General features: G+C 33.7%; 1 protein-coding gene across 2 annotated transcripts in view; it reads right to left on the reverse strand.

The window, feature by feature from the left end:
* The window catches only part of LOC130622972 (uncharacterized), a 30,619-nt gene extending 18,189 nt beyond the window's left edge, over window positions 1–12,430 (reverse strand). The window contains exons 1-5 of one of the 2 annotated variants that reach the window (XM_057438439.1): window positions 11,942–12,427; window positions 10,093–10,120; window positions 7,860–8,062; window positions 7,309–7,674; window positions 3,839–4,099 (exon numbers count right to left, since the gene is read on the reverse strand). In XM_057438439.1, coding sequence (XP_057294422.1) covers window positions 3,839–4,099; window positions 7,309–7,674; window positions 7,860–8,062; window positions 10,093–10,120; window positions 11,942–11,996 — 913 coding nt within the window. In that variant the 5' untranslated portion in view covers window positions 11,997–12,427. Of the gene's footprint in view, window positions 1–3,838; window positions 4,100–7,308; window positions 7,675–7,859; window positions 8,063–10,092; window positions 10,121–11,941 lie in introns of both variants that reach the window. The other variant, XM_057438438.1, reaches the window with a different exon arrangement.
* Between the last annotated feature and the right edge of the window lie 920 nt (window positions 12,431–13,350).

The raw sequence follows: 13,350 nt of genomic DNA on the forward strand, positions 1-13,350 counted from the left end.
ATTTAGTATGAAAAAAATTACTTAAAAATTCTATTGCAGCCAACTGTATTTGGTTACTTTTACATTTTTGCTAGAGGTAGCTAACCCCAGTTCACAACCAAGCAGAAATCAGATTGGCAAAGTTAACACAAAAATCAGAAATGTTAGCTAAAATCTACGTTGGTAGCCAGAATCTTAAAATTGGTTTTTTGGTAAGATTAATATATGGCTAGAGAACGTGACAGTAAGAGGCGAATAAAACTAATACAAATCTTTAAGTGGCTGAATAGGTAGCGTAGCTAGTGGCTAGCTAGCTAACTATAAAGTATAGGTGAATACACATGTAAACAAATAAAAAACATAACCGAAAGTAAAAGAAACTGCAATCTTGTTAGAATACAAATAGAAGTATCAGAAAGAAAAATGAAAGCAAACAGTTAAGAAACTTTTCTTTCTCCAGCAATGAGTTGGTTGAATCTGCTTGCCAAATTTCGGACCGATAACGTAAAAATGGTTGCTAAGAAATATAAAGAGCTTTAGTTTCTGATTAGTCATTTATATAAAACTCCGCTCCTGATTGGACCTTTATTTTAGCGGCAATTGTCCCTGTGCCGGTGGGGGCCTGACGGGTGTCTCGTCCGTGCGTATTTTGTATTTCGTGCGTGGTTAACACAAGTCGCACGAATAGACAGACGACGGCTATTATTATAGAGACTAGTCGATAAGGCCCGTGGAAAAATCAACTTAGGCAGGATAACAGAGAAAAATAACCGTCATTTAAATTTTGATGACGTCAGCAGTGACATGTCAGAACACAAAACTTTTTTTTTAAGAAATGTATGCCTGTTGCCTTCATCGTATAGATCTTGAAACGCTGATCAAGAAAATGTATAGGATCGTGTATTTTTGACAAACGGTTGCAGAGATATTAGGGCTTGAAGGTTTTTTGATGACGTCATCAACCCGTCCATTCCCGAAACGGATTCAGGGACCCAGGTTTGGGAAACTTACCCAAATTGGTCAAAGGTGGTCCCTAGTTACTTACACAGGAGATGACGTCAGTTATTTCCACCCGGTTTCCAAGTTATTTAACCTTAAATTTAAAAGTGCAATGCAATGGCTTCACTAATCTTAATATACTTTCCTTTGACGTCAATATTGCTTTAACGTCAAAGTTTGGTAATTTACAGAACAAATTTATAGACCATGTTTTATAGACTTTATCAAAGAAATTTTATCCACTTTGCAAAAGTCACAGACAGACAGAACTGGCGTATTATTATATAGAAGTCGTTAGCCCGTGGAAAAATCCACGGGGTCGCCCGTCCTTTGAATTAACCCATTTCAACAAAGTGGACAGAAATATATAATCCACGGGGTCGCCCGTCCTTTGAATTAACCCATTTCAACAAAGTGGACAGAAATATATCGCATTTGGTATTGACGCGCATTTTGAAAATTTCGTGTTTCCGTGTTATGGCAAATATCATTTTATTTTGCGGAATAAGTTTTTGTAAAAGTTAAAAAATTAATCGTGACACCGAGCTGAGCGCTTAGTACAGTTAAACGGTGCTGCACAGACGTATAGGGTTAATACCCTTTTGAAAAAACTTTCTCGCAGACTCTGTTTAAATTCGCTAAAACACAAGAAAAAGTCCATTGCTAACACAGGGCTGAGCAGTTAGTTCAGGTAAACAGTGTTGTCTATCCGTACAGGCGTGATACTCGAGAAAGTTTAAAAGTTAGTACAGGTTTTACAAAAAACGTGCTTAAAACTTAGCTAACCGCTTAGTACAGTTAAACAGAGTTCAACAGGCGTATAGAAGTACCCTTTTCCAAAAAAACTTCATTGCAACTTCGGTTTAAACAATTGCTCAGCCATTTAAATTCCAGAAAAAGTTTCAGGAAAATAATAAAAGATGCTGGCTACCTAGATAACTGAATTTAGCATAAGAATTATCGCTTAAGAATATTGTTGTAGCCAAACTGCATTTTTATCTTTATGCTCTCACTCTTTAGCCAAAGATAGGAGCTAGCTAAATGGCTACAGCCTCAACATAAAAATAAATGTTGGGTAGGATAAAAAGCTCTTAGACCATACAGATTAGTAATAAGTAAGGCTCTAGGTAGCTAGCCTTCAAAATCTTCGTGTTATACATGAGCATAGGGGTACTATTATTTTCCAAACGTCCTTATCGCTTCGGAGTTGAAAGAAATCAGCCCGGTTCTGTTTAAGTTTTTAAAACAGTGATAAAAGTGGTCGCTGCCAACTGCATTGAGCTTAGCATAAGAATTGTTAAGAATTGTGTTGCAGCAAAACTCCATTTGACTACTTTCACTTGCAGCCAAACTGCATTTGGCTACTTTCACTTTTTAGCCAGAGGTAGCTAAAGGAGTGTGTAGAAAATCAAGTGAAGTGCACACAACTTTATGGTGTTTCCGGTGTAATATACTATTCAAAAAATAACTTTCGACAACTTAGGTAAAATAAAAACCCAGATTACAATTCAATGTTACCCCGTCATAGCGAAAGCAGCTGGCCAACCTTCTTTATTTTTCAGGGAATGTTCCCGGGAAAAGTTCAAAAAAATGTTAAGCTGAGCGCTTAGTATAGGTAAACAGTGTGTACTTTTTTCTGAAAAAAACGTTATCACAACTTCGGTTAAACAGAAACACAGGAAACAGCCCGTTGTTGCCACCGGACTAAGCGCTTAGTACAGCTAGACTGTGTCGCACATGAGTATAGGCATAACACCATTTTTAAAAAAACTTTATCGCGACTTCAGTTTAAAAAAAACCAGGAAACCGCCTGTCGTTATCAAGTTCAGTTAAAAAAATATATACTCAGCAATTTTATTTTTCAGCATAAGCTTTCATAGCAGTAATAAAATTGGTAGCTGCCTATAACTGCATTTAACTACTTTCACTTTTTAGCCAGAGGTAGAGCTAAAAGGAGCTAGATAGGTAGACCCAACTTCAACATAAAAATAAAGAACAATATACCAAACTGAATAAAAACTTTAAAAGTATAGGAATAAATAAAGCTAGCTATAGCTAGCTGTCTCAAAATGTACGTTTTGTAGCTAGCCAAAAACTTAAAATTGGTTTGTTTAAGATTTATACGTGCTAGAAAACGTGATGAAATATTCACCTTAACATGTGAAAACAAACTAAATAATCCTATAGGATAAAAATTACTCAGCAGAAATAAGGCGGATTGAAAGGAAACCTACAAACTTCACACCATCACTTCCAAACCAAAATGGCCTTCGTAGGGATAGCATGTTTCCTCCCGTCGGCATGTTGAGGCCGCGAAGCACTTGGATTGGTCATTAGTGAAAATGGAGCCTTGGTAAGTGGTTTATTACAATGACCGGCAAAGCAAGGCCGGTAAAAAAACGGGGTCTGCCGGGGATTCAAAATAAAGCTGCAGGGCCGCGGGGATTTTCGGCGGGTCTCGCTACTTGCTCCGCCATGTTGCGCAGAGACAGACAAAATACGGCTATTATTGATGAGATTAGTCGTTAGCCCGTAGAAAAATCTACGGGGTCGCCCGTCCTTTAAATTTACCCGTCGCAACAAAGTAGACAAAGATATATCGCATTTGATATTGGTGTTTCCGTGACATCATTTTCTGACTCAGCGGGGGGTCCGCGCAGAGACAGACAGACGACGGCTATTATTATAGAGAAGACAACTTTATTTAGAAATAGAAGTTTTATAAAAGTCGTTTTTCGATTTGTTGAATTTTTCGTTGTTGTTTGTAGTTGTCTGCAGCTGTATGCTCTTTCTTTAACCAGTGTACATTTAAAAAAAAACAATACTGATAAGTAGGATCAAAAGAAATCTATTTACTTACCTTCTTCGGCAAGTGTCAAACATTTATTTATGTAACATCTTTTCCACGCACGGCTTTGCATATTAGTATAACACCATGGTGTTGTGGCAAATCCCTGTGGATTTCTACAATAATGCTTAATCAAATTTGGATATACACTCGTTGATACGTACGGATTTGCTTCAGTCCAAAATACGCATCCATCACCAATATCTCCAACATAGCTGTCGTCCTTTCGGGTATAATTGTAACAGTATGGCGTATACAGGATGTTTCGGTTTTCTGTTATTTGGTAAAATAAGGATAATTAAGCATCTCACACATAATTTAAATTTATTGGAGAACTGTTATTGGATAAGGAAGATATGGCGCCGATCATATGAGCTGTCCAACGTTTTTTATACGATCACGTAGGGCGAGCAAGTCCTGTTGGGCAGGCTAAAAAAGCATAGACAAGAATTTCTAAGTATTACACACAGCCCCTAAGTTAATTTTAAATAAACTTTTTAAAAATACAGATTAAATGTATTTCACGAAATCAGTTTTAAAATTCGTAAATATCTTTTTATTTTATCGAAAGGCAAGAATAAAATGCTACTTTTTTTAAAAAAAAATATCTGATACACCCATGTGTAAGTAAGTTCATGTTTTATGCAAAGTACGCATAAAGTACCTGTTTTTAACAACCTGCAACCCTGCAGATTATTGCCCTCTTATGCAGCTCTAAATAAACCAGGGAAAGTGGTTAAAGTGTTCCATCTGTTAGTACTATGCAATGGACCCATAAACTAGACTTATCTTCTCCCTTTATCTTCCCTCTTTATCTTCGCAATTTATAAAAGCCTTATTTGACACGTGGTTAAACACCTGGGACATTTAATTTACATTAAAATGTCGAAAAAGTCAAGCCAATACTAAAGTTTTAAAAGAACAAAGCATTTGGTAAGGAGTTGCGAGGACATTAATAAACAAAAATCTTTTGCCACAAAACCTAACTTTACAGGGAGATAAGTGGTTTTACAGAATATTAATATAATATAAACTGTCTATCTGTACCAAGAAATATTACTCGAAGTCAAAAATATAGACTGAGCTTGCGCGGTCGATCCACTGACTGAGGATAAAATTTCTAGGAAGAAAAGTTTATATTGTAATAATTATTAACTGATAGCTATTTTGTTTGGGTTAGTAGAAACCGGGATTATTTTCTAAAGATTTGCTTGCGAAAAGCTTGTAAAAAAGAAGTTTTGATGAAGAAAGACAACGTTCGATTTGAACTTCATTGTATCAATCTTTCAAATACATGTCCGAAAGAAAACAAAGCATTCAGATATCCATACATAGAGTTTTTTTAAAAGGTTTTTGAACCAAAGTTTATTCTTCGTCAGAAGAAGTGTCTATCACACAAATTCTACACCGTTTTGCTTGTCGTTTATTGTTGCGATGAATGTTGATATTAAAATCGCAAATCATTGCTGGTTTTCTGGCGGAGTGATTTAAGATTTTGGATTTACTGTAAAACTAGTTTGTCGTATGTACGTAGCTAGCCATGTTGCAAATTCTGTGGCATAGTTGTTTGTTTACATTTTTAGCAATCGTTTTTGGTTGAGGTTAAAAGTTATAGCGTTCTGTATAAAGCCTGGAGTGGAGGTTTTTTTAGCAAATCAGCGCACTGGGTTTGCCGTATAAACTGGTTGGACATCGCTATCAGATAATATATAACAGCCACTTGTTATAAAATATTTTATTCTCTGATGGTGACTTGAACTATAGTCGAATGATTAAGAACTGCAAAATTTTTGTTTTATTTATGATCTGGCTAACGTGATTTAAATAAAACGAACTTATTCGGACTTTCTTTTTTACTTTTCTTGTGTGAGCACACACATGCAGCATAAGAAGATGTAAGAAAAGTCTTTTATACCTCTGTTACAAAACTATAAAGGCTCTGGGGTGGAAAGCATAGTTAGAGAGGAGAGGAATGTTTGATCTAAAAATCTTTTTTTTTTTGAGTAAGCAGAAGGCGAGTTATGATGAGTTTTCCGACGCTAGTAGATTAAAAATTGTAAATAAAAAATTAATATTAACTGTCTCCAAAATTACAAAAATGTACAGAAAAATTTAAAAATCGTTTTTAGATCATTGTTTTGGGATCACAGGTTTTAGTGTATTAGAAGCACTTTTAAAATATCACACCTTTCAGCAATGTTGTTTTTGTTCTTATTTGCTTATAAGCTTTCCCCTGCCATAAGCTCGAATTTTTCTCCATAAGCTTGACTTTCCCGCCATAAGCTCGACTTTTTCTATGAGAAAAGCATGAAATGAGTCCTAAAAATCAGCAACTCGAAAAGGGCATTCCATAATTTCTTATGCTTTCCTACTTTATTATTTTATTACAAAAAACACTATTACATAGGAAATCCATCTAGCTTTTAGAAATGATATATACTTTCATATATTCTTATTATTAAATATTATTATTATTATTATTAGTTTAAAAAATATAGATTGGTGTTTCCCATATCCCTAATTTTCGACAAAAACACACTTGCAAATAAAATAATCATGCACAAAAATGAAAAACCCAGCCCATTATCACACGAGTAGCTAATATTTAGTCTGCCCAACCAAGATCACGTTATATTGAAGTAATCTCGCCAAATAGGACTGGCTCATTATCCATATGATCGCAATTTACTTCCTGTGAGGAATCCTTTATAAAACAGTCTAGTGAACTAACAACTAGATAACTAAGCTTTCTTCGAAGATATTATGACGTGTTTTTTTTCATACAAGAACTTGGACGCACACGAAAATATAAGAGTAAATCCCTCATTCCAATCCAGCAATTAACACAAAACAATTTCAGAGAGCAAACCTTGAATTAAAATCTAAGCATAAAGCCAGCCAGTGGCCACATCTACCCTCTTAAATAACATGGGAAATTAGTTTTCTTTGTTTTGGTGGGTGAAATCATTCACGTTCATGATATTAACGAAGAAAGGATTTCCTGATATTGATAACGTAAGTAAAATAACAACAATGGAAGTAACCAATCAAGAAGCGCAGTCAGTATTTTGATCGGAGCAAATTCTTTTGCAACCCAGCGTAATTTTCCCATATTACTATTCCGATTTGCCAGTGTTTCAAAAAATTACGCTGAGTCTTCTGACTATTAATAAAGGCGAGGCTGATAAGCCCCTTATTTAAGCTAACTTGTTTGATGTCAAAATGTATAATAAATTATATATTGTTCAGGTGCACTCATTCCAAAAAAGAATGTACATGTAGAACTAAGTTTATTGACACAAACTTCCATATGTCTCTGTTTCTATTTAGTTAAACATTGTTGTAACGGCCATGTTGAAATCTATAGACATTAATTTTGCCATTGAATTAATTCAGAGGAGCGAAAATGTTATACAGTATGGATATCTTAGCTAAAGGGAGGAGGATATGACCAAGCTACATAAATTTAATAAAATATATACCTTTGTTTTGACAACGTTCAAAATAGGAATTATTTGCTTCAGGTAAAACTTGACAATTTAGATTAAATCTTCTGTCATTTAAGCGAGGTATCGATGCACGGCAGATACTACGTAAATCCTTCATCAGATTGTAAACATGTTTGAACAAAGCAAAACACTTGTCATTGACGCAGGTTGATTTACAAGGTGGAGATAGTATTACTGAAGCATCAACATTTGATTGTAAGCACACTGAATGTGTTAGATGGCAAAGAATCCACTTGATATCATAAGAGAAGCAACTAAAGAATAATGAGATCTTCTCCTTGTATACTTCAGTGATATTTTTCAAATTTGTTGCAAATTCGGGCAAATGACTACACACATCTAAATTAGAACAACATAAATGCAATAGACATAATGCCAGGAGATTCAACGTCGCCCATCCAGTTACGCGTTTAGTGCGTGTAAACCGTGTCTCACATCCAGACGTTAAGTACAGTTTTCTTCTGATTATTAAATTCACTGCACAAACAGTCAACCTCCATTGGTCTAGATTTAATTAATCTTACCTAGGTGTTCTTGCAATTGTCTATTAATCACTATCATCTTTGTGTGATTTTCGGCATTCTTCCAACCAGAAACCAGCAAAAAGACTATTCTCAAAATTCTGTCAGTGCTGTTTAGATCCTCCATGTTATAATTGTAGATATTATACTTCGACAAAGCATCAAAACATTGCCCATGCGGTAACACATCTTTGTAGGGAATGCAACTTAAATTAAGTAAAATCAGGGAAATAATACCACATGAAGTTACTACTTTAATGAAAGCTTATAATTTTGTTGCAAGAAAAACAAACAAGGATACCACTATTTTATTAAATTTTGTTATTAAGAAAAAGAATTTCTTATTTTTATTTTTATTTCTTATTGGCTCAATTAACGAGATCAAAACTTGAGCCAAAGAAGAAAATTAGATAGGTATGTACTAATTCAAGGGAAGAGATTCGTGTGGGAACTTTTTTGCGGAATTAATTTTTGCCAATTTTACCCAGATCCTCAAAAATTAGTTTCGCGGAGGTAACGGCTTCAACTGGATACTGATCACTCAGCCCCCCTTCTTCTTGATGTTTTTATTGGTCAAACAACAGAACCCGGTGATTCAAAAGCTGAAAGAAAACCATATCTTCATTTCCCAAATGCCAGCAAACATGACTAACCTGTTTCAACTCTTAGATTTGACAGTAAACAGAGTAGCAAAGTCGTTTTTGAAGAAGAAGTATACCCAATGGTACAGTGGGGAAATTTCAAATTCCCTAAACAATGGTCTTAAAATGGATGAGATCAAAATCAAGTTGAAACTGTCGATTCTGAAACCTTTAAAAGCAAAATGGATTGTGAAGCTTCACGTTAAGCTCTCAGAAAGGTCAAGACATCATTTCAAATGCATCTGGAATCACAAAAGATATAGAAGAGGGGACAAAAGGTCTACCGAAACTTGATACTTTTGCTGCAATCGATCCACCTTCATTGCTGATTGGACAAGAAACCGTCAGTCGTGAAGAGATGGCAAGTTCTGTTACCTACTATAGCGAAAATGATACTGACGAAGAGGAGTGGTATGTGGGGACGATCCATTTAGAAATAGTTTCGACATTTTCAGTGACAATGATATTTAATCTTACATTAGTTACAGCTTAGTATCCTTTCTTTGATATTTTGATAAAAAATAGAGAGAGATTCCATAAATCAGATGTTTTTCATACACTTAGGTACTAAATTAGGTGTTCCTGACTTTCCATTTACAAAATTCCTTGCATCCGCAAAAAATTATTTCGCAATACCTCTTGGGGTCGCTATCGGCAAAAAGTTATTCCGCAAAATATGCCATTTTTGGGTCACTAATCCGTAAAAATAAATTCCGCACAAATTTCTTCCGCAAATAATTTTTTTTCTGTGGAATAGCACAGGTATTCCATATGTCGTGAATGGTTGAAGCGCGCACAGCGTTATAGTGTTTCAGGTGTAATACATTTTTCAAAAAATAACTTTCCCGCAATTTTAGCTGAAATAAAAACACAGTTTAACACCTGTTGTAGCTACCCCGTCATAGCAAATATCCAAACATTGTTTTTATTTTGAGGTATAAATTTTTGCGAAAATAAGTACAACTTGTTACAGGTAAACCGTGTTGCACATCCATTTAGGCGTCATCCCAAATTTTATCGAAGCGTCGGTTTAAACAATCTGTTGTTAACACCAGGCTTGGCACTTAATGCCGTAAATCGTGTCGCATATATGTATAGGCGTAATATCTAACTCCAATGTTACAAAGTAAGTTTACTTTAGCAAATTTTCTAATAAATACGAATTTGCTCTCATTAATTTCGTTGAACAATAGATCCAGCTTGGGCAGAAATTTTTTTCGTAAAGAGAAAATTGTATTTCCAATCGTCAGCATGAAAATTATGTATACACCCAAGGGCAGTGTTATTTTCTTAAAGGTAATGGAACCTGACACAATTGTTATAATGCGTGAAGAAACAAAGCAGTAGTAACGTATAATCGCAGCGATGTCACAAATCTTTAACAAATTTTCGCTTAGATGTTATTTAATTCAGTTGTATATCTAATTTCAGCACGGTAACTAAGTACAGTTTGCAAGTGTGAACCGCGAATGCGGAAGATGCAAATATTCACTGTATCGAATAATACAAATATTATCTTGTCATATTATGTTATATTATTCAATGACATTGATTTTATAGATAAATGGTAATTTTATTTAAAAAATAATACTTACTTTCTAGCAGTCAAGTTTTCGTCACATTCTAAAATGAGTTAAAAATAATCCACAATAGAAAAATAATTTCAAGCAGACTATTTTAATCCTAAAAAAATTCACAATGCGAAACAATAAAACGTAACAATGTAAGCAAGAGTTGTCTAAGGAACTTTGGAATTTAGGACAATTGACCATCTTTTAACGCTCCTTGTTATTCTCTTTAAAAATCAGTGACGCTGTTGTGAAAGGATAAGGATAGGAAGAGGATACCAAATTAGATATAAAAATAGTCAATTGTGTTATTAACCATTTCATTGCATAGATGACTTTGAAATGGTATACAAGATACATTTTCTGAAGAGGCTAGGCAACTTGAATTTTTCAGGAGCTGCTTTTTCTGCGCTTTAGGTATAAGGCGAATACGTCGTCATCAAATCTTTTCGAAACATTTGGACGTCTGTCTGATGTGACTAAGGATGTTGTCTCCTGTGTTTGTATGTATATTTCTGCAACTACTGATGATGCAGTTTAGGAACATATACTCGAAGTGAAAAACGGAGATGTGAAGAAAATCGAAATTACGGACCACATCCAGAGAAGTCATCAGTTTAATTGGGATGAGAAGAAAGTCATTTACAGAGAATCTAGAACAACGGCTAGGAAGATAATAGAAACCATCAACAGTGTAAAACGTGACAAACACATTAACTGTATCTTGTATCAACACCCTTAGATTTGGTTATCAGCCCTACAGTAGAAGAAGGTATCTCCATCTAGGTCCTAAAATGGTAATTACTGTAAATAACGGTAATTATCAGCTCGTTCCTTATTGGTTAAGTTTGACGAACTTCGAACCTCTGCAATTATATAAATACATGCTCAACATCATTTTCCCTTGCCCAATGATGGGAGAAGGATCTCCCGAAAGGTCGCCTACTAAACTATCATGATAAACTTATAGAAATGGTAAAATTTCCACAGTAATATGAATACTGAACAGACAAACCAAAAGAATATCTTCAATAATACTGATAATGTTGTTTTTGTTGACAATGAAATTTATATTATGGCAAAATAATGAATACTCCGTGGAAAAATGCACATATATGTTCGTACATCGTTGTTTTGTGCGTTTCTTAGCGCACAATTTTCGTAAACCTGATCAAATTATAGTCATACAAGACAAAGTTCTTACCTCCAGTCCAAATAAGAATCATTTTTTTAAAAAATTCAATTTAGGAGAGTACCATTTTCTTTTAGATATGAGGTAGAAATCAGGTTTAAGATTATATATTTTAATTAATAAAAAAAAAGAATCCATAAAATTTCTTTTCTAAACCTTAAAAAAGTGTTTTTAAAACGTTTTTATCTTACAAATTATAGCACTGCATGCTTTACAACTTGAATACAATGTTGGTATTCTTTAGCGTTTCCTTATTTTATGAAATAACGGTGAAATTGGTATCAAAAGATTTTATTGTCAAATCCACGTCATTTCATGAAATAAGAAAAAGGTGAGTTTGAATTATACAAATTAAACATGTTTCACTGTGAACTAAAAATTAGAAATCACAAATCTTATCTTTCTTCTGAATATTAAGTGCAGTGTTCTTGCATCATCTTACTGCAAAATTAATTAGATAAAAATAAACTCATGCATGAGTTTAGTAATAATAATAATGTTTAATAAGAAACGGGTTGGTGGGAACTAGGCTTAATAGATGAGCTTGAAAAATACAGTAGCTTGAGTAACATAAAATCTCAATCAAGCTTTTGTGTTGCTTATATAAAAAGTTTAAAATAATATCGTAAAATAAAAATTAAATTCCTCGACATTTCTTTATTTATAAAATAAAATAGAACTTACTTAATAACGACAAGTTAACCACAAATATAAGAAATAAAACCTCGTAGTACTGCATCTCAGTCAATTTCTTCTAATAATTCAACATTGACATTTAGCTAGACATTCTCTCGTACCATATAAAACCTTATACTTCGTATAGACTATCACAACACCAATTTATTTCTACAAAATGGCTTATTGACGTCTTAAAAATGTATTTACTATTTAATTATAATTTTCAATCTAATTCTTTTATTCTGGTTAAATTGTATTCTTACTTTGGTTAAAGACGTTCCATTGTGTTTCTACAATACTATTATTGTTTTTATACTCTAACAAGATAACTTGGTAGTTAATTAACTGAGATACCATTATTAACAAACATAAGAAATAAAACTTCATAGTACTGCATGTCGGTCAATTTCTTCTGATAACTCAAGAACAAGATTTAGCTAGACATTCTCTCGTACCATCTAAAACCTTATACTTCGTATAGACTATCACAACACCAATTTGTTTCTAAGCAATGGTTTATTGACGCCTTAAAAAAGCATTTACTAATAAATTATAATTATACATCTCATTTTTCTTTATTCTCGTTAAATTGGATTCGTATTTTGATTGTAAGAGAAAATGCATTAACGTGCCATTGTGTTTCTACAATACTATTATTTTTTATATTATATAGCCTAACAAAATAACTGGGTAGTTAATTAACTGAGATAACATTTATAAACTGTCATTTTCTATTAAAAAAGCACGTTGTGTGTTCAATAAAGGAATATATAATAAGAAATAAAACAAGTGGAAAATGCAGTTACTGACTTGTTTAGCTAGCTTGCCAAACCGTCGAAACCTTAAAATGAAAATTAGTGACATGTAAATTCTTAATTAATATTCTGACCTGAAAACATGTGTAAATAAATTATTAAAATAAACCACAGATGTGAATCAAACTATCTCGAAATACGGCAAATTATAGGAAAAAATGAAAAATGTAGTCACAAATGGAGAAAAAAGTTCTAAAAATTACGCCCATCTTTTGCCAGAAGACCCGGCATAGCTCCCTTGTTTGAGCATTTATTACAGGTAAACTGTGTCAATCATCAAGTGGAGTGCTTACAGTTTCACTTCAATAATTCATTCACAAGTTCAGTACAAATAGAAAACACAGACTGTCAATGCTATGTTAAACCGTATACCAAGCCTTATGTCAGACACTGGCTAGAGCGTCTAGTAATGTTAAACCACGTGTCAGTTACGTCACATATGGAGAATATCTTTTTAAATGATATAAAATGCTTACAGGGTTAATAGATTAATGTGAAAAGTCTACAGATAAACTGAAGAGCTTAAGTGATATAATCTCTAAAACTTTTAATATCATTACTATCTGTCTGCCCGTGGAAGAATCCACTTTATTTCTCATT

The sequence above is a fragment of the Hydractinia symbiolongicarpus genome, chromosome 13 (assembly GCF_029227915.1).
Source record: "Hydractinia symbiolongicarpus strain clone_291-10 chromosome 13, HSymV2.1, whole genome shotgun sequence".
Classification (NCBI taxonomy): domain Eukaryota; kingdom Metazoa; phylum Cnidaria; class Hydrozoa; order Anthoathecata; family Hydractiniidae; genus Hydractinia; species Hydractinia symbiolongicarpus.